General features: G+C 48.0%; 2 protein-coding genes across 3 annotated transcripts in view; both read right to left on the reverse strand.

Annotated features, from left to right (window-relative positions):
* The window catches only part of LOC311370799 (C-Jun-amino-terminal kinase-interacting protein 4-like), a 27,081-nt gene extending 13,680 nt beyond the window's left edge, over positions 1–13,401 (reverse strand). Inside the window, exons 1-12 of one of the 2 annotated variants that reach the window (XM_084488108.1) lie at positions 12,895–13,401; positions 10,208–10,328; positions 9,820–9,890; positions 9,616–9,704; positions 8,523–8,667; positions 6,702–6,791; positions 5,476–5,572; positions 4,619–4,706; positions 3,989–4,110; positions 2,786–2,797; positions 709–766; positions 1–8 (exon numbers count right to left, since the gene is read on the reverse strand). The exon at positions 1–8 is cut by the window's left edge and continues 145 nt beyond it. In XM_084488108.1, the coding sequence (XP_084344234.1) occupies positions 1–8; positions 709–766; positions 2,786–2,797; positions 3,989–4,110; positions 4,619–4,706; positions 5,476–5,572; positions 6,702–6,791; positions 8,523–8,667; positions 9,616–9,704; positions 9,820–9,890; positions 10,208–10,328; positions 12,895–13,209 (1,216 nt within the window). In that variant the 5' untranslated portion in view covers positions 13,210–13,401. The remainder of the gene's footprint in view (positions 9–708; positions 767–2,785; positions 2,798–3,988; positions 4,111–4,618; positions 4,707–5,475; positions 5,573–6,701; positions 6,792–8,522; positions 8,668–9,615; positions 9,705–9,819; positions 9,891–10,207; positions 10,329–12,894) is intronic. The other variant, XM_084488109.1, reaches the window with a different exon arrangement.
* A 2,617-nt stretch (positions 13,402–16,018) lies between these two features.
* LOC311382458 (interferon-induced protein 44-like) lies at positions 16,019–19,855 on the reverse strand (the record flags this gene model as incomplete). The annotated part of the gene is made up of 4 exons (XM_084488518.1): positions 16,019–16,228; positions 17,011–17,111; positions 17,210–17,378; positions 19,775–19,855. The coding sequence occupies 4 exons, from the start codon at positions 19,853–19,855 to the stop codon at positions 16,019–16,021; spliced, it is 561 nt and encodes a 186-aa protein (XP_084344644.1).
* Positions 19,856–21,485: the final 1,630 nt, after the last annotated feature.

The raw sequence follows: 21,485 nt of genomic DNA on the forward strand, positions 1-21,485 counted from the left end.
GCGCGTTCCTGGGGAGGAAGGGATCAATACAATTAAACTAATGTCGTTTCTCATTGGCTGGCTCCTAGACACCTGACAGAAAACATTTGTTAGGGCCAAGCAAGTTCATTTGATTTTGTGAAATACAAGGAGATTAATGACGTTGGTTATTGATGACTCTCCTCGCAGTGTTTTCTAACCCTTCAACGCATAGCGTAAAAGTGTAAAAATGTAAGAAATGTGTACAAGTGTAACAGTGTAACAGTGTCAAAGTGTAACAGAGTAACAGTGTCAAAGTGTAACAGTGTCAAAGTGTAACAGAGTAACAGTGTCAAAGTGTAACAGTGTCAAAGTGTAACAGTGTAACATTGTCAAAGTGTAACAGTGTAACATTGTCAAAGTGTAACAGTGTCAAAGTGTAACAGTGTAACATTGTCAAAGTGTAACAGTGTAACAGTGTCAAAGTGTAACAGTGTCAAAGTGTAACAGTGTCAAAGTGTAACAGTGTAACATTGTCAAAGTGTAACAGTGTAACAGTGTCAAAGTGTAACAGTGTCAAAGTGTAACAGTGTAACAGTGTCAAAGTGTAACAGTGTCAAAGTGTAACAGTGTAACAGTGTAACAGTGTCAAAGTGTAACAGTGAAACAGTGTAACAGTGTCAAAGTGTAACAGTGTCAAAGTGTAACAGTGTAACAGTGTCAGAATAAGGTCCAGATTGGAGGTCTTACTTGGTCTCCAGAAGCTGCGTGTTCTCCAGGATGAGGTTCTCCACTTCGCGGCCCATACCTGCACACAGACCAACAGCTGAGAGCCGGCGGTGGTCAGGAGGAGCTCCATGTGATGACGGTGGGTTAGGACACACAGAGGACCAGAGGACCCCACGCTTTAAGGGCCCCGTTTCACTGACAGCTGTAATGAGCAATTAGGATCTGCCGTTTACGACATCACAGGTGGGCGTGTCCACGAGTGACCAGCCTATCAGCTGGCACCGTCCACTGGACACGCCCACCTGTCCCTTAGGGGTGTACATCTCTGGTTTCATCACGATACGATATTAAATCGAGGGGCCTGCGAACGATATGAGATGATATCATATGCCCATTTAGCACAACTTGTTACATTCACATCAACTCACAAAAACAACTTAATTATAATTTCATCATTTCTTTGTCACCCTTTTGTTATGGCTTAACAAGCCTGGAATGATCTTTCATTTTGAACAAAGACCATTTCCAACCTATCGTGGGGATATCGTGTGGATAGTTTTCTTTTAAAAACAAAAAATCCCTCGGAATCATCTTGGCTGTTAGGATTAGCCGTCAGTGTTGCCAGATTGGGCAGATTTTCCCACCCAATTGGGCTACTTTTAATCATGTTAGGCTGGAAAAACCAGAATTGGGCAGGAAATCTGCCCAATCTGGCAACACTATTAGCCACGCTGCTAGTAACCAAACTGAAACTAGCCATCCTCCTGCTCACACACGTGCTCGCTGTCGCTGCTCGTTTAACCGGTGAACGCATACGTGAGTGGCATGGCATGCTCGGGCGAAATAGTGTCACAAACATAGACATATAGAACACTAGACGTCTTACGGCGGAGTCTAGAACGTCCGCACTGGCGGCCATCTTGCCCCAGTCAGCTCGCTCACCGATAACATTGTGTTGGTAGTGGTACATGTACTTTTTAAATAACCATAACTTCAATTTTCAACCGATTTTAAAACGGTTTGGTTTCTTACAAACTACTACTATTTGTAAAGGGAAATCTTGTACCTATTTTAGATTATTCAATTTTTTTAGAACATAACATAATTATTCATAAGTATGCAGTGTCATAACTACATCCCTGACGTTTATAACCAAACCGTTTGAAAATCGGTTGAAAATTGAGCAAGTTATGGTTATTTAAAAAGTACATGTACCACGACTAACACAATGTTATGGGTGAGCCAGCTGACTGGGGCAAGATGGCCACCAGTGCGGACGTTCGTCTCCATTGGCCAGCAGCGCGGACGAGACATCTAGTGTTATATATCTATCTATGGTCACAAACACCCACGCAAGGAGATTGTCAAAATAAAAGCGTGTAATACAGCGATATGCATCGCTGTTTGGCCGTTGCATCGGTGCGGTTGGATCGTTCGCCAATCAATCGCTGTATCGACCTACCGATCTATCAATGGATCGTTACACCCCTACTGTCCATGGATTAACACCTGCTGAGTAAAACCAGGGCCCTTTAAACACACCTACAGATCACATGACACAGATCACATGATACATGACAGTTCACATGATGTGGATCACATGTCACCGACCACAGGACAAAGACCACAGCACACGGAGGACGATGGAGACAGTGGGTGAGATCTTACCAAGCAAACTAAGGTCTGAGCAAAACCATGCAATCCGAGTCAAGCAGAGAGAGACGGGAGAAACAGAGATATGGAGAGTATGAGACAGATGTGATCTGATGGGAGGAGCCATACATGTTAAATGATCAGCTGTTAAACTCTACAGAGAGGAGGAGCGATGGAGATATAGAGGACAACATTCTCAGAGGTTAATCAAATCGTCACGATTGAGCAGCAGAATTCAAAAGGCTGAGATAGCCCTCTGGGGTTCACCACCGGCAGTGAGCAACGCTACTGAGCATTAAGCCATTAAGCTACCGTGTGTCTGTGGAACGCTACGTAGAAGAACAACAAGCAGTCGGATGTTAAATGCGGAGAGATGAGACATTTCGGAGGATAAATATGTACAAAACACATGAATACATGAGGAATGGTTTGAGGTCATACACACCGGAATACTCCACTGGGATTATGGGAAAGGCCGGAGGATGAGAGACAGGAGAGAGTGGGGTTAACATGGGTTCACATCACAGACACATTGTGAAGCTTCAGCTGCAACTGAAGCACGTTTGGACGTGGACGCTGTCAGACGCGGCAAAACGTCTTCTCTGAAAGGTTCTGTTGCTACCTGATTGTCATTCAATTAAATTAAATGGGGATTGACGCAATAAAACTGGCTGTGAATACAGATTTACTGAAGATTTCTTTTAACTGAAGAATGTAAGCTAGCAAAATATGACTGAATGAATTGTAGTATGAGAAAAAGTATGAGATAACGTTAAGATTACGATAACACATACGTATATATATACATCCATGAATATTCTGAAGCAATATTTGAAACATACTCAGTCAACAATTCTATTCATACACATTTCTCTACTAGGAACATCACAACAAGAAGTTTACTGGGAAACAACAACAGGCAGTAAAACATCTGCTGCCAGTTGTTGTTTACTGGGAAACAACAACAGGCAGTACAACATCTGCTGGAAGGAGACAAGATCAGGCTCTACAACTGAGGCTCTACAACTGAGGCTCTACAACTGAGGCTCCACCACTGAGGCTCTACCACTGAGGCCTCCCCCAGGAGGTCAGGTGACTAGGAGGGGTTAGTGGTGACTAGGTCAGGTGACTAGGAGGGTTAGTGATCCTCCCCCAGGAGGTCAGGTGACTAGGAGGGGTTAGTGGTGACTAGGTCAGGTGACTAGGAGGGTTAGTGATCCTCCCCCAGGAGGTCAGGTAACTAGGAGGGTTAGTGATCCTCCCCCAGGAGGTCAGGTGACTAGGAGGGGTTAGTGGTGACTAGGTCAGGTGACTAGGAGGGTTAGTGATCCTCCCCCAGGAGGTCAGGTGACTAGGAGGGGTTAGTGGTGACTAGGTCAGGTGACTAGGAGGGTTAGTGATCCTCCCCCAGGAGGTCAGGTGACTAGGAGGGGTTAGTGGTGACTAGGAGGGGTTAGTGGTGACTAGGTCAGGTGACTAGGAGGGTTAGTGATCCTCACCCAGGAAGTCAGGTGACTAGGAGGGTTAGTGGTGACTAGGAGGGGTTAGTGGTGACTAGGAGGGTTAGTGATCCTCCCCCAGGAGGTCAGGTGACTAGGAGGGTTAGTGGTGACTAGGTCAGGTGACTAGGAGGTTTAGTGATCCTCACCCAGGAGGTCGGCTCCTTCGTCCACGTCTCCGATGATGCCGGTGCCAGCTGAGGACAGCTCCTCAAACAGCGACTCTGTGTTGCGGTCGAACGCGATGTTCTCAATCCCTTTGGTCGGGGTGCTGACAGGAAGAAGAGAATAGGGTCAGGGATGGGGTCACGGGGTCAGGTTCAGGGGTCAGGTTCAGGGTCGGGGTCACGGGGTCAGGTTCAGGGTCGGAGTCACGGGGTCAGGTTCAGGGGTCAGGGTCAGGTTCAGGGTCGGGGTCAGGTTCAGGGGTCAGGGTCAGGTTCAGGTTCAGGGGTCTGGGTCAGGTTCAGGTTCAGGTTCAGGGGTCTGGGTCGGGGTCAGGGGTCAGGGTCAGGGGTCAGGGGTCAGGTCGGGGTCAGGTTTAGGTTCAGGGGTCAGGGGTCAGGTCGGGGTCAGGGTTAGGTTCAGGGGTCAGGGGTCAGGTTCAGGTCAGGGTCAGGGGTCAGGTCGGGGTCAGGGGTCAGGTTGGGGTCAGGGTCAGGGGTCAGGTTGGGGTCAGGTTCAGGGGTCAGGGTCAGGGTCAGGGGTCAGGTCGGGGTCAGGGTCAGGTTCAGGGTGTGACCGGTCCATGCTCCAGCTGTATGGTTCTTTAACCCTACCTGGAGGCTTTGTAGCCGCTGAGGTCCATGTCCAGCTCGGGGGTCGACTCGATGAGGTCCTGCATGTCTGACGTCTCTTCTTTCTCCCCTGGAAACCAGAAACAGAGCAAAGAACCAATGGTGTGACGAGTCAGCAAGGACAGCATTCACAAGAATAGAAGAGGAGCTTCCAACCTGCACTACAGTTTAGCTCACTATAGTCACTACAGTCTAGCCCACTACAGCTCACTACAGTCTAGTTCACTACAGTCTAGTTCACTACAGTCTAGCTCACTACAGTCTAGTTCACTACAGTCTAGCTCACTACAGTCTAGTTCACTACAGTCTAGTTCACTACAGTCTAGTTCACTACAGTCTAGTTCACTACAGTCTAGCTCACTACAGTCTAGTTCACTACAGTCTAGTTCACTACAGTCTAGTTCACTAGTCTAGCTCACTACAGTCTAGTTCACTAGTCTAGCTCACTACAGTCTAGTTCACTACAGTTCACTACAGTCTAGTTCACTACAGCTCACTACAGTCTATTTCACTAGTCTAGCTCACTACAGTCTAGTTCACTACAGCTCACTACAGTCTATTTCACTAGTCTAGCTCACTACAGTCTAGTTCACTACAGCTCACTACAGTTCACTACAGTCTACCTCACTTCAGTCATCAAAGATAAATCTCTCTTGAAGAAATGCATTAATTCAGGTTTTGCTATGGTTCCATGTAGCAGGGTCCCTGGGAGCCTTGTGTGAACAGCTCTTCTAAAGGGTTCTACGTTCACCTTCTCACAGGGTCTCTAAATGCAGGCCAGGTCGGAGGACCCCATAGCCAGAGGCTGCACTGTGTGAACTGTACTTAAGGACCCCTACCCTCAGGTATGGCCCCCGGCTCCTCCCCCTCGGGGCCCGCGGCCGCTGGGGGCCTCGGGGTGGCTGGCTTGAAGCCACTGAAGTGGGACAGCTCCTCCTGAAACAAAGGGGAAGCATCACCACAGAACCACGGGAGGCTAGAATGGAGCTAGAGCTAGCTCTGATGGGACCGTCAGGGAGACAAACACAAACACAGGTTGAACAGCTACACAACGCAGCTAGGGCTGAAACACAAGGAAACAGACAAAGATAAAGCCATTGCACACTGGATCTATGTCTGTCTGTCTGTCTGTCTGTCTGTATGTATGTATGCATGTAAGTATGTATGCATGTATGCACGTACATGTGTGTACCATAGTTTTATTTTTTAACTAAAGAAATCAAAAATTAATTCTCTGTAATACGTGATTAGGCATTATCTATTTCTTCCAGAGGTTTTCCATTTGATCAACAACTCTCTGAGGCTCTCAGGCTCTAGGACGTTCTAGTTCTCTCCTACGACTCGTCAGGACCATCACTGCTTCAGCCCTCAGTAATAATATGTTCCATATTACGACCTGGTGTGCAAAGGCTTTGCTGCTAGTCATGAAGAGAATACAAAGACAAAGAAAGAACGACAACAGAGAAATCCTGCAGAGAATACAATCAACAAATCATTGAGGGAAAAGCACGTCTTTAAACAAGTTACACAACAGCACAAAGACAATTCTTTGCTGAACAAACATCTACACAAGACTTGGGAAACACACACACAAGAGAAACACCAAAACACATCCCACTAGAAGGTAGTGCACATCACTGGGAGAACGCACACACTGGTTGTGTGTCACATGGGGGTTAGACCGTGCAGTGAGACCGCAATGAAATGAAAGTGAAACTAAAATCAGGCCGTGGTCCACCTCCCCTCGAGGGGCAGGGCGGCCGGCCGCCATCTCCACGGATACCACACTACAAAGACACACAACAGGACTACGAAGACACACAACAGGACTACAAAGACACACAACAGGACTACGAAGACACACAACAGGACTACGAAGACACACAACAGGACTACGAAGACTGACACACAACAGGACTACGAAGACACACAACAGGACTACGAAGACACACAACAGGACTACGAAGACTGACACACAACAGGACTATGAAGACACACAACCGGACTACGAAGACACACAACCGGACGGGGCGGTGTGGCCCCCCAGCGGCCGGTGTCCAGCTACCTTGCAGTCGTCTGCCAGTGAGTTTCCCCAGACAGCGTCCTGCGAGCACTCAGCCTGCCTCAGCTTTGGGGGCTCGTCCAAATCACAGGGCTTGGAGGGGGAGGAGAGGGAGAGAGTGAGAGAGGTCCGGGGGAGGAGAGGGAGAGAGTGAGAGAGGTCCGGGGGAGGGCTTGGAGGGGGAGGAGAGGGAGAGAGTGAGAGAGGTCCGGGACAGGGCACTATGAGGTCTAGACAGGGCACTATGAGGTCCAGACAGGGCACTATGAGGTCCAGACAGGGCACTATGAACCACCCTGCTGTGTTCTAGGGTTGTGGCGTTTTCTTCTATCTTCTCATTTCCTGTTGCTCGTCTCAAAGTGTTTTATCTGGGGCCTTTGAGCTCACGTCACCAGGAGGTCCTCTCAGCCTGAGGACCACAGGGAGGCCTGTAGGACCACCTTCACAAAGAGGAGGCCCACCCCCACACAGAGCTCCTTCACGCTCCAATACCTAGGGACATGTTTGGAAGGTAATGGTCCTTATCATGTAGTCATCCACTCAGACTACTTTAAGGGCTCCTTTTGTATGAAATTAACAGCCATGATGTGCATCCTACCTATCCACCTATCAACCCATCTACCCATCTACCCATCAACCCATCTACCCATCTACCTATCAACCCATCTACCCATCTACCTATCAACCTATCCCGGCCTCAAACCATCAGTCCCCCTGGAGGAGGGGGGGACATGAGACCACAGCCCTCTGGAGGAGGAGGGGGACATGAGACCACAGCCCTCTGGAGGAGAGGGACATGAGACCACAGCCCTCTGGAGGAGGAGAAGGGGGACATGAGACCACAGCCCTCTGGAGGAGGAGGAGGAGGGGGGGACATGAGACCACAGCCCTCTGGAGGAGGAGAAGGGGGACATGAGACCACAGCCCTCTGGAGGAGGAGGAGGAGGGGGGGACATGAGACCACAGCCCTCTGGAGGAGGAGGAGGAGGGGGGGACATGAGACCACAGCCCTCTGGAGGAGGAGGAGGGGGGAGCGACCTCCTCATTAAGTGGAGAGCAGCCAGCATATAAATCAAGCCGGCGGTCAAAGACCCGCCGACACACCGCTCTGCTCTGTGCCTCAGGTTAAGTAAGAGCCAATGACGTTCCAGCTGGCCCTCTTCCCTCAGTGATTGGCCGAGAGCCAGTGGCAGCAGCGACGGCGTCATTCCCATGATGCTTAGCGAATGTCCCACTTTTGACAACCCCCACCAAAAGAATAGGCAGCTGAGTACATAAACCCTCCAACATCAGAAACATGTCTGAAATAACCTTCATTGACATCACTTGGTTTGGTACCCACAATGCAACAGCAATTCATCTTCTTTTAAATAGCATTGCTTCCATTACTTATCGCACCATCTGTCAAACTGTACTTTGTCTTGTATATATTGCTTCATTTGATCTTTGTGAACAAGGTTTAAGGAAACAGAAGTGAAAGAACAACAGCTTATAGGAGCCAATATGCTACTCCTTCTAGCAGGAGTAGACGTCCTGGTGAGGGGGGGGCGGACAGGAGAGGAGCAGCGCTGAGAGGGGAGGACAGAGTCGCCTTGTAGTGACCCTGATCAATGCTCCTCTATCTACCATCCACAGCCCACCTCCTCCACCTCCTCCACACCACCCCAGCTGGGGAGGACCTACGGCCATCTTCAGCCATGGAGGCCAGAGTGGGATGTGACCCAACGACAACAACAACAAGAACAGACCCCCGACTGGGACCAGTTACCCCTCTGTACACACACACACACACACACACACACACACACACACACACACACACACCTTGAGGCTGGTGTTGGAGCGGGGCTGGTCTTTCAGGGGCCAGCCGGCGGTGCCAGGGGTCTCTGCCCGGGCCTGGGGGTCGGGCGGGGCCCCCGAGGGCCCCCCCGATGAGGGGAAGATGCAGAGGGAGACGGGCCGCTCCTTCCTGCAGGGGGAGACGACCACAAGGGGGAGGAAGTACAGGGGGGAGACGACCACAAGGGGGAGGAAGTACAGCTTCAAACGGGGGAGGAAACACACAGAGAGTCCCCAAGAGAGTCCACTCAGACCCCCAGCCCCAGGACCACCCTGCTCCACCCGACCCGTCTCTCCCCCAGCGCACCTGTCTGTCCCCACCACACCCGTCTCTCCCCCATCACACCCGTCTCTCCCCCATCGCATCTGTCACTCCCCCAGCGTACCTGACTCTCACCCATCGTACCTGACCCTCTCTCCCCCATAGTACACGTCTCTCCCCTATCGTACCTGACACCCCCCTCCCACCTGTCTCTCCCCCTTGGTACCTGTCTCCCCCCTCCAATCTGATCCGGCCCAGCCTCTCTCTCCTCCCCTCTCTCTCCCCTCTCCTACCTGTCTCCCCTCTCTCCCCCCTCCTACCTGTCTCCCCTCTCTCTCCCCCCTCCTACCTGTCTCCCCCCTCTCTCCCTCCTCCTACCTGTCTCCCCCCTCTCTCCCTCCTCCTACCTGTCTCCCCTCTCTCTCCCCCCTCCTACCTGTCTCCCCCCTCCTACCCGTCTCCTCCCTCTCTCCCTCCTCCTACCTGTCTCCCCCCTCTCTCCCTCCTCCTACCTGTCTCCTCCCTCTCTCCCTCCTCCTACCTGTCTCCCCCCTCTCTCCCTCCTCCTACCTGTCTCCCCCCTCCTACCTGTCTCCCCCCTCTCTCCCTCCTCCTACCTGTCTCCCCCCTCTCTCCCTCCTCCTACCTGTCTCCCCTCTCTCTCCCCCCTCCTACCTGTCTCCCCCCTCCTACCCGTCTCCTCCCTCTCTCCCTCCTCCTACCTGTCTCCTCCCTCTCTCCCTCCTCCTACCTGTCTCCCCCCTCTCTCCCTCCTCCTACCTGTCTCCCCCCTCCTACCTGTCTCCCCCCTCCTACCTGACTCGGCCTAGCGGTCCCGACTCGGTGCTGTCACTCATCTGCTGGATCTTGATCCTCTCCACGTGCTCCATGTAGTTATGGATCATCTGGAAGAACCACGGATCTGTTAGTTTTCTCTCTCTCTCTCTCTCTCTCTCTCTCTCTCTCTCTCTCTCTCTCTCTCTCTCTCTCTCTCTCTCTCTCTCTCTCTCTCTCTCTCACCTCGGTGTGTCTCTGGTGCAGGGCACTGAATTCCTTCTTGAGCTCTGACTCCCGTTCCTCCAACCTGCCAACTGAGACAAGAGAGGGAGACAGAACCAGGTGAAACCAGGGGAAACCAGGTGAAACCAGGGGAAACCAGGTGAAACTGTCCAGACCCCCAAAACAATAAAATCGTTAGTTAACCTCTGGTTGAGTTCACCTCAGGCAGAGTGAGTCTTATGTTCCAGTGTCTTCTCTCATGTCCAGGTTGATTCTATTGTTCCCATTTCTTCCAAGCTGTGAATAAACGCTATCGTCTGCACTTCCTTTACCTATGTGTGTGTGTGTGTGTGTGTGTGTGTGTGTGTGTGTGTGTGTGTGTGTGTGTGTGTGTGTGTGTGTGTCTCACTCTGCTCTGCGTAGTTCTTGATCTTCAGCTCCAGTTGGCGTGAGGCCGACTCCATGCGGCCCACCTGGACCTGGAGGTCCTTCTTCTCCTGCTCCTGGGAGTCCTCGAACTCTATGAACCTCTACACACACACACACACACACACACACACACACACACACACACACACACACACACACACCAAAATCATTGACTAATTACTCATTGGGCAGATGTAAACGCATGTGGATGGACCAGGGAAGCTGAGCTCTATTGTGCTTCAACTTCCTGTCTGACTTCCTGCCGAGGATAAAAGGGTCATTGGTGGAACACTATTAGTGCATTTCCAGCTCAGGGTGCGGGTCGGGTCGGTCTGCTAAGGTACGGCACGGGTCGCGTTTCCACCGCCAAAAGTGGGTGTGACCCGGACTGAGCCGTATTGAGCCGTTCTCGTCTCGCAGTACTCCTCCGTTGAGGAGTACTGCTGAGAGCCTGAAAGGGTCCCGGCAAGTTTGAGCTACACACGTCGTCCGTTGATTGGTCGACAGAATCGTCACTTCAGTGCGACGGAGACAATAACAAACAAACACAGTACCCGCAAGGTATTTCTGGACAACGGCGAATGCTTCGTTTATTGAGGAAAAGCTCACTCAAAAGTTTGCCGTCCTTCTTGGACGTCCTCCATTGTTGCTCTTTGTTCATTGTGCCGTTCTTCTTTTTCATGTATTTATTAGCAGGCTACGCTGTGTCGGCTGCTATGAGGTCACCATGCTTACGTAGCTGCCGCGGCTATCGCCGTCCAGCTTAAGCCCCGCCCACCATAAGGGTACTGGTGGCGGTGGAAACACGACACGTAACCGAGCTGGGCTGTACCGCACCCTCACTACTGGGCTGAGGCGTGCTGGTCTGAAGCGTACCCTCACTACTGGGCTGAGGCATGCTGGTCCGAAGCGTACCCTCACTACTGGGCTGAGGCGTGCTGGTCCAAAGCGTACCCGCCGGTGGAAATGCACAATATGGGTCAGTCTGGTTCTGGGGTCTACCAGGTCCAGTCTGGTTCTGGGGTCTAGCCCCTGAAGTCCAGTCTGGTTCTGGGGTCTACCCCCTGAAGGTCCAGTCTGGTTCTGGGGTCTACCAGGTCCAGTCTGGTTCTGGGGTCTAGCCCCTGAAGGTCCAGTCTGGTTCTGGGGTCTACCCCCTGAAGGTCCAGTCTGGTTCTGGGGTCTACCAGGTCCAGTCTGGTTCTGGGGTCTAGCCCCTGAAGGTCCAGTCTGGTTCTGGGGTCTACCCCCTGAAGGTCCAGTCTGGTTCTGGGGTCTAGCCCCTGAAGGTCCAGTCTGGTTCTGGGGTCTACCCCCTGAAGGTCCAGTCTGGGCTACCTTTAGCCTTGAAGGTAGAACTACAATAGAACCTGTAATGGTATCTATTGTAGTATCTATGTTACCATTCTGAGTGTCTAGATGCCATGTTGGCCTTCGGATGTGAAGCTGGATCTGAACTCGGGGAAGGAGGGACAGACCGGGGGTCCAGCTGGACTCGGCCAAGACTCTTCATGAGATTCTGAGGAGCTTCCATCCATAGAACCATCTGGTTTATTGGGGGCCCCGGCGCCTCAGCGTCCTGACACTAGAGGAAGTGTTTCAGTCTGCGGACCTCTTGGAGCTCCGCAGGGAGAACTCATCCCATTGTTATTGTTTGTTGTGTTTATTGTTTGTTGTATGTTATTGTAGCGTTATTACCCAAATAGATGACCATAATTGTTATAAGTTGGGATGACTCTTCATTCTACCCAGTTTATTCAGTTTATGATTGACAGTCCGGGAATCCCCACCACAAACCCGACCTGCCGTCAGACAGGTGGAAGGAGAGGAGTGGACTTTGTGATGGGCTGTGATCCAAGCCCTGAGACATCACGTCCCACTCACGCTCTGTTATGATGATTGTCTGTTATGTTATTGTCTCTGTTATGATGTTATTGTCTCTGTTATGTTATTGCCTGTTATGTTATTGTCTCTGTTATGATGTTATTGTCTGTTATGTTATTGTCTCTGTTATGATGTTATTGTCTGTTATGTTGTCTCTGTTATGATGTTATTATCTGTTATGATGTTATTGTCTGTTACGTTATTGTCTCTGTTATGATGTTATTGTCTGTTATGATGTTATTGTCTCTGTTATGATGTTATTGTCTGTTATGTTATTGTTTCTGTTATGTTATTGTCTGTTATGATGTTATTGTCTCTGTTATGATGTTATTGTCTGTTATGTTATTGTCTCTGTTATGATGCTGTTGTCTCTGTTATGATGGTAATAGTACAGTAGTAGTAATAGTATTGCAGTACAGTAATAATAGTACAGTAATAATAGTACTGTAGTGATAGTATTGTAGTAATAGTACAGTAGTAATAGTACTGTAGTAATAGTACTGTAGTGATAGTACTGTAGTAATAGTACAGTAATAATAGTATTGTAGCTGGTGCTGATCTAAGGGAGAGGTGCTTGTGTTGTGTTGTTGTGTTGTGTTGTTGTGTGTCTGTGTGTCTGTCCTCCTCCTCCTCACCTCCTCGGCCGCCCTCCTCCTCCCCTTCTCCCTCTCCTCCTCCTCACCTCCTCGGCCGCCCTCCTCCTCCCCTTCTCCCTCTCGTACTGTTGTGTTGTTGTGTTGTGCTGTGTTGTGTTGTTGTGTGTCTGTGTGTCCTCCTCCTCACCTCCTCGGCCGCCCTCCTCCTCCCCTTCTCCCTCTCGTACTGGGTCACCAGCTGCTCGTTGTCCTCCTTCAGCAGCTCCAGCTCCACCTCCTGCTCCTGGTTCTCCGCGAACACAGAGTCCAGGTTCTCCAGGACGGCCACGACCAGCGGCATCAGCTCCTTCACCACGTCCCGGTCGTAGCGCCCGATCAGCCGCTCCAGCTCCCGGTAGATGGAGGTGGCCAGGCCGGAGACCCGCTCCGACATCACGGCCGAGCTCCCCGGGTCGTCCTGGTACACCGCTCCGTCCTCCGGCTCCATGGGCTCCGGCTCCATGGCCTCCTCCTCCCGCAGGCCCGGGGCTCTGCGCCGCGGTCCCCGCACACCGAGAGCCTCTGCGCCGCGGTCCCTGCACACCGAGAGGCTGCTCGCTTACAGACGGGAACACGACCTCGAAGAAGCTGTCGGGGAAATGCTCCACATTAACGGGATGAATAATGCCCTGCTCAGCGGCTCCTCGGCAGCCGAACCGTCGCCCAGAGCAGCGTGATGACGTCACCCCACGACGTGGCGCTATTGTCTTAAAGGGCCAGTAACCTACTGTTGCAGATGGAGTTCTCTTAAAGAGACAGTTACCCACTGTTGCAGATGGAGTTCTCTTAAAGGGACAGTAACCTACTGTTGCAGATGGAGTTCTCTTAAAGGGACAGTAACCTACTGTTTCAGATCGAGTTCTCTTAAAGAGACAGTAACCTACTGTTTCAGATGAAGTTCTCTTAAAGGGACAGTAACCTACTGTTTCAGATGGAGTTCTCTAAAGAGCCAGTGAGCCCCCTGTTTATGTAGCGTTATACTCTCAGTTTGTACGATAGGTTTAAAGGTAATACGATGGGTTCAGTTTCCAGGTATCTTTATTTTGTTTATTTTGAGAACTTTTTACTTTCACTCTCTACATTTAACACAAATATCTTTACTTTCTACTCCTTACATTTTCCAAACCAACTCCTTATTTAGGTTTTATTGCATTTAAGGGGAATTATCAATTCTGTTTTTATTTTGCATCATTGCGTGCCTTCCCAACATCCGGATTAACTTCCACATAAATGGACACTCGGTGTAGCCCTCAGTGGACACCACGTATTAACCCCCCCTCAGTGGACACCACATATTAGCCCCACCCCTTCAGTGGACACAACGTATTAACCCCCCCCCTCCCTCAGTGGACACAACGTATTAACCCCCCCCCCCCTCAGTGGACACCACGTATTACCCCCCCCCCCTCAGTGGACACCACGTATTAACCCCCCCCCCCCCCCCCCCTCAGTGGACACCACGTATTAACCCCCCTTCAGTGGACACCACGTATTAATCCCCCCCCCCCCCCCCCCTCAGTGGACACCATGTATTAACCCCCCCCCCCCCCCCTCAGTGGACACCACGTATTAACCCCCCCTCAGTGGACACCACGTATTAACCCCCCCTCAGTGGACACCACGTATTAACCCCCCCCCCTCAGTGGACACCACGTATTAACCCCCCCCCCCACCTCAGTGGATCCCTCAGTGGACAACACGTATTAACCCCCCGCCTCAGTGGACACCACGTATTAACCCCCCCCCCTCAGTGGACACCACGTATTAACCCCCCCCCCCCCAGTGGACACCACGTATTAACCCCCCCCCCCTCAGTGGACACCATGTATTAACCCCCCCCCCCCCCCTCAGTGGACACCACGTATTAACCCCCCCCCCCTCAGTGGACCCCTCAGTGCACTTCAGAATAAAAGCCCTTAAAGACGGGAGGGAGGGCGGTTCCCCACGGAGGAAGGAGAGCTAGTGAGGACGGAAGAGCCCTGGAGAAACAAACGTCTCACAAGGCTTAGTGAGATGTGAAGTGTTTTCGCCATCATTATGTTGAGTTCTGCTGCTGATGTTGAAAACTTATTTGCACATTGGAAGGAAGTTTATGTTCATTATTTTCAGGATGAAGTTAATTTTAGTTGAATAAAGAATGGATTAATTTAAGTATGGATTATATTAATTTGACATGAGGTGCAGTGCTTTAACAGAAACTGCAGGTAGAAAGAGCTACTTTTTACTTTTATACTTTATATATATATATTTACTTTTATATTTTATACATTTCAGAACATTTCCACTTCTAGTTAGGTAAAGAAGTTTAATCTGTACTTCTACTTTTGCCAGAGTCTATATTTAGACAGGTATCTTTCTTCTACTCAATAAAGAATTTGTGTACTTTTGCCACCACTGATTTGGATCACAACTATCTCTGAAAGAGTGATAGACCACTTTGATGTATCAAACAGGGAAATCATTTCCAAAACATGGAGTTATTAAGGATGCACATAATCCCCTCATCCTCGAACTGCCATTTGCCAGACTATTTTAAACGAGGAATGAAAAGTAAAATTCTAGTAATACTCTAGTAATTTAATCCTCTAAATACATGGAATATTTTGGATAAAGGACGGTGCATAAGCTCGTCTTCACAGGCTAGGTTCAATAGTCCATCTCTCATTTTTATTATTGACAACAATTTTGTCCCAGTTTTTTTCACGTTTTCGCATATTTTATTCGCTCCACGTATTTGACACTTTGTGTATTTTGACGCTATGCAAATATGTGTACAGGTATTTGTATGCGATAGACAGAAATTGAATTAACAGGTTTTAGAAAGAAAGAAAATAGATAAGCCATTCCAGTAATATGAAAATCATTGTCTTTTAATTCATCACACTTTAAAACAACACTGAACTGTAAAGCACAATTAACAACAGTCAACATGTTGCAGCCGGAGCTGAGGGTCAGAGGAATTTGAAACTCTTGTGTCCCATACACCGCACGACCAGAGAAATGCCGTTATTTAAACACACCCACACACATGAAACACATGAAATACATGACCCATCACCACGAGCACCTTGGTCGTGGTGGTGGTGTTCGCCATCTCCACTAACCGAGGATCCCTCTACATCATTTACTACACCACACACCATGCCACGCCCCAAAGGACCAGGGAGGGCACTAGAGGTCCAACTACCGAAAGTCAGAACCCTCCCAGGATCCTTTGCGGCCCTCGGGACGTCCACGGTCGCCACAATCAAGCAAGCAAGCAATCGAGCAGGCTAACAAGTAGCTTCAGCTTCAGCTTCAGCTTCAGCTTCAGCTCCAGCTTCAGCTTTATTTATGTGGTCGTTTCCGATTTGAATAATTTGTCTCATTGCTCTTAGTATCAGCATATCAATGTCATCATTCAAGTCGTGTTCTTCATGGTAATTCTTCACAGGAAAGATGTTGGTTAAAGGAATTCCCAGCTTACTTTGGAAGTCCTCCATCTGAAAAGAGCAGCAGTTTTAACTAATGATGTGTGACCTTTAAGCTGTGTTTCCAATTAATAATAACACAATAACAGTAAAACAATAAAGAATGATTCAACATCGGTCACATTTGTTGTCAAAGAGAGAGCAGAAAGTAGTTCCTATCCTCATGGGATCACTGTCCCCACATCTGCACTCATTGTTTTTCTATTTCCATTCCAATATCTCACAGGTGTATTAGTAATACAAGAAGAGGCACTGAATCATGTTCATAGAAACATATCAGCAGCTTGTGAAGGCTGTTCACACAAAGTAACAACATGTGAAAGACAGCTGATGTTATCAAAATGTAGACAAAGTGCCATCCACACATAGGACCTACCATCCACACATAGGACCTACCATTCACACGTAGGACCAACCATTCACACATAGGACCTACCATCCACACATAGGACCTACCATCTACACATAGGACCTACTGACTCCACATAGGACCTACCATCCACACATAGGACCTACCATCCACATAGGACCTACCATCCACATAGGACCTACCATCCACACATAGGACCTACTGACTCCACATAGGACCTACCATCCACACATAGGACCAAACCATCCACACATAGGACCTACCATCCACATAGGACCTACCATCCACACATAGGACCTACCATCCACACATAGGACCTCCTACCAACCCCACATAGGACCTACCATCCACACATAGGACCTACCATCCACACATAGGACCTACCATCCACACATAGGACCTACCATCCACACATAGGACCTACCGTCTTCTTGATGTTCTTGCTTTTGTAAACATTTTTGATGCTTTTTTTAACGAGTGGACAAGCTTCATCAATTTTTGTCAGAATGGCCATCTGTGGAATGTCTTAACACAGAACAGAAACATAGGTCAATATTAGCAACACAAACTATGCCGCCAACAAAACCCTGTTACACACATGGAGGAACTCCCATTATTCTCACCATAGTCTCTGGCAGCTGTTCTGATGCGTTTCATCTTGTTCAGGGTATCCTCATTCATCATAGGCACAGCGTTCGCAGAAACAACACAGACCAGTATGTCTGCCGTGTCATTTCTATCAGGGTTCTTGTAGCATTCATCGGACGGTCGGAATGGAGTTGCAGCATTGAACTGAAATTGGATGAAAAATAAACTGTTGATTGATGGTCATATTTTATGCACTATGACTTATTACTTCAAGGGGCTGTAGGTACGATTTGATACTTTTTACCCCACTCAGAAAGGTTTTCACGCACCAGTGATGGACTGGCAAGTTAGATTCTCTGACCCAATCAGAAGAAGAGATGCCCTGAAATTGTGTGGGAGCGGTCTAAAGTCTAGATTATACTCAAGTTTCAAGAAGTCCAGCCAGCCTTATTTTCATGGGATTATAATAATGAATATTATATTCCATTGCTGCCAAATCGACACTAACTACCACATGCTGATCCTGTCAGAATTAAGGGAAGCCCAAATTAAGCTTAATTCATTTATCATGGGGACTCATGCTTCAACCTTAAAAGTTTGCTCTAAATTTACTGACTTGTCTTGTCTGGGAGATGAATGGTGTTCCTTCTCAGTCACTACGTGCTGTGAAGAGAAGAGCAAGATGCTGACATCTCTTCCTAAGAAGATCATGAAACACCAAAAGTCCAATGGACATATGTCAGCACAACGAATTATGGACAACGCTGAAAAATAAACTTTAAAATAAACGTTTGTGACCGGATGAATGCAGCCCAGATGCAGGCTACTTGCGGCATATTATATTATAGCCCTGAGCAACATCTGGATCTACAGTGTGAGGATGGAGGAGATATTGGAATAGGCCTGCACTGCATACAGTGCGGCGCAGATAACAGACCACATAGCAGCACAGATTCCTAAGAAAGCCTGCCAAAGAATTGAAGCCATAGGAGGTATAGTTTGAGTTGTCATTGATGAGTGAACTAGTCCGGGGTCCATAACCACACTAATTGTGTACATCAAATGTGAGGGTAAGAGCTGTGAACCACATTTCATGTTTCTTGATTTCATTGAACTGCCAAAACCAACAAGTTAAACAGCGCCTGCTAAAATGCCTCCCCGCAGACGGCTTTGATTATGCATATCTGAGTAAGCACTTAGTTGCATTTGCAAGTGCCGGTGCCAGCATCATGCTTGAGTGAAAATCTGGTGTCGGAAAAAAAGCTGTCAGAGCGGTACCCCAATATTTTGACCTGGCATTGCCTGAATCACTGGCTTGAGCTCGCCGTGGGAGATACCGTGTCAGACGTTAGAGGTGTGAACCACTTCCAAGCTTTTCTTATCGAAAGGGTATCGGCTTTGATGTTTATCTTCCTACACGGACCACAACTAAAACAATGGAATCCGACTGAGTACGTGAAGACCTGGCTGAGATCGCTCGGCCAAGACAGGAGAAGGAGACCTGCAGCCGATCCCCTTAATGCCCACCCTGACCCATTATGGTGATTAATTTGACTGTTAAATGTACACAGGTAGGCCAATGTATTTTTTTTACTATGGCAGTGCTGCCTGCCTAGCTATGACTGTTTCCCTACCGAACGAAAAGCAACATCAAATGTTACACTGTTGCACTGTTACACTGTTACACTGTTTCACTGTGACACTGTTTCACTGTTTCACTGTTGCACTGTGACACTGTGACACTGTTACACTGTTACACTGTTTCACTGTTTCACTGTGACACTGTTTCACTGTTGCACTGTGACACTGTTACACTTTGACACTGTCACACTGTCTCACTGTCACACTGTCACACTGTTACACTGTTACACTGTTACACTTTGACACTGTCACACTGTCTCACTGTCACACTGTTTCACTGTTTCACTGTTACACTGTTACACTGTTACTGTTTTTTGGCCCGTTTGTTTTCACTATGGCAGCACCGTCAGCTCAGTTTGTGTTTATTGTGGGACTTTCTTTGTGTTTTTGCAATTTTTTTTTACTAATATAACCAACTGGCATAAATTTGATTTTGAATAAATTAAATAATATGACATTCAATGTGGTTTTTAACAGGCTACATGTGGTCACATGAGCGTTTGTTTAGACCTGTAGGAAGGCCTATTGTTGTAATATGTGTAATGAGAAAGAGGCATTATTATTAAACACATTGATTTTTACAATTGAGATTAGCTACAGTTTCCATATTTGGCAAGTAACAAACCTCAAACTAACAAACCTCAAACTAACAAACCTCAAACTCCTTCTGAATGTGTGCACGCGGTGTGCACGCGCACGTGGGATTCCTTTTTGATGACATCATATACAGTCCCCCCCTACTAAAAAGATCCCCATTCCACCACTCCTGTGAAGCTCTTATTGTGAACCCGTTCATCCAGATTGAAATATGAGGTTTCGAAAATCAAAACCTCTGGCTTGAGTCCCTGGCTGGAGTCAGAGTTTGGGTTTAAGTTAAACATGTCCTGCCTCTTGAAACAGGGCCCAGATCTATGAAGACTAAAGAAATATATAGTGTACATAGACCAAAACCATTATACCTTGTAACCCTCTTTCAGGTGTCCTTGGATGGCGTGTTTGATGTCCTCCTCACAGACTCCTCTGCTGCCTTCCAAGCCCATGACGTCGTTGAAGACGAACGGGTGATATTGGCGTGCCTTCCCTTTTTGGATTTGATGTGTTTTGTACTATTAGAAGAGTGCAATTGTATTTCAGTATTTTAGATATTGGATGATGATATTGATAAAACTGTGTATACTTTACCGCTAGAAAATATAAATAGTTTCCAATAATAGCACAACCAGTTCAGGGGTTAGTCATCAACATCATGAATTATTTGGTGGGAACAACTACCGTGACAGTGAAGGTGTCCTCACTGCTGGAGGCCCCTGCGGGACTGGTTATCCTGTTCTGACAAACACTGTCAACAGAATTAATGAAACTGGATTTCCCACTTCCAGACGGGCCGTAGAGAAGAATCCGAAGATGCTTTTTGGTGTCAATTTCAAGGCTGAACGAATTCAGCCACTCGACTTCCTTTTCTCTATCGCTGTTTAAAAAAAATATATTTTTTACAGAAACCAATTAATATTTATTTTCAATAAATACAATTGCATGCTATTTGCGTTACATATTCAAGTTGCAGAGTGTAGAATTCACTGGCGTTTAGCAGAACTGCAGAAATGTTGTGCTTTCAAAGCCTTTTTGTGTTTTCAAAGCCTTTGAATGAGCCTTTATATCTACGTAGAGAGGGGTCCTCTTCCATGGAGAACGGACAGACGTCCACACACACACCATGGCCTTATACACACACAGGTGCATCTCAATCAATTAGAATATTGTAGAAAAGTTAATTAATTTCAATAATTTAATTGAAAAAGTGAAACTCATATATTATATAGATGCATTGCATCCAAAATATTTCAAGCCTTTATTTGTAGTAATCTTGATGAATATGGCTTACAGCTCATGTTACAGCTGTGTCTCAGAAAATTGGAATATTGTAAAAAAAAAAAAGTTTAATATTGTAGACTGTGTGTCACACTCTAATCAGCCAATTACCTCAAAAAACATGCAAAGGTTTCCTGAGCATTTTAATGATCTCTTAGTCTGGTTCTGTAGGCCTCACAATCAAGGGGGAGACTGCTGACTTGACAGGTGTGCAGAAGTCATTGACACCCTCCACATGGAGGCTAAGCCCCAAAAGGTCACTGCTATAGAAGCTGTTCACAGAGAGCTGTATCCAAGTGTATTCATAGAAAGTTGAGTGAAAGTATGGTAGAAAAAGGTGTACAAGCAACAGGGATAACCGCAGCCCTGAGAGGATTGTCAAGCAAATGCCATTCAAAAATGTGTGTGAGCTTCACGAGGAGTGAGGAGTGAGTGGACTGAGGCAGAAGGCAGTGCATCAAGAGCCACCAGGCACAGACGGATCCAAGACATGGACTACTACAACATCGCAGTCCTCGTGTCAAGCCACTGCTGAACCAGAGGCGACGTCAGAAGCGTCCTACCTAGGCTAAGAGAACTGGTCTGTCGCTCATTTAATTTGGAAATCAAGGTCCCAGAGTCTGGAGGAAGAATGGAGAGGCAGAGAATCCAAGTTGCTGAAGTCCAGTGTGAAGTTTCCAGTCAGTGTTGATTTGAGGAGCCATGTCATCTGCTGGTGTTGGTCCACCGTGTTTTATCAAGTCCAAAGTCAACGCAGCCATCTACCAGGATGTTTTAGAGCATGTAATGCTCCCTTCTGCT

This window comes from Micromesistius poutassou, assembly GCF_964030765.1.
Source record: "Micromesistius poutassou genome assembly, chromosome: 1".
In the NCBI taxonomy this organism is placed as follows: domain Eukaryota; kingdom Metazoa; phylum Chordata; class Actinopteri; order Gadiformes; family Gadidae; genus Micromesistius; species Micromesistius poutassou.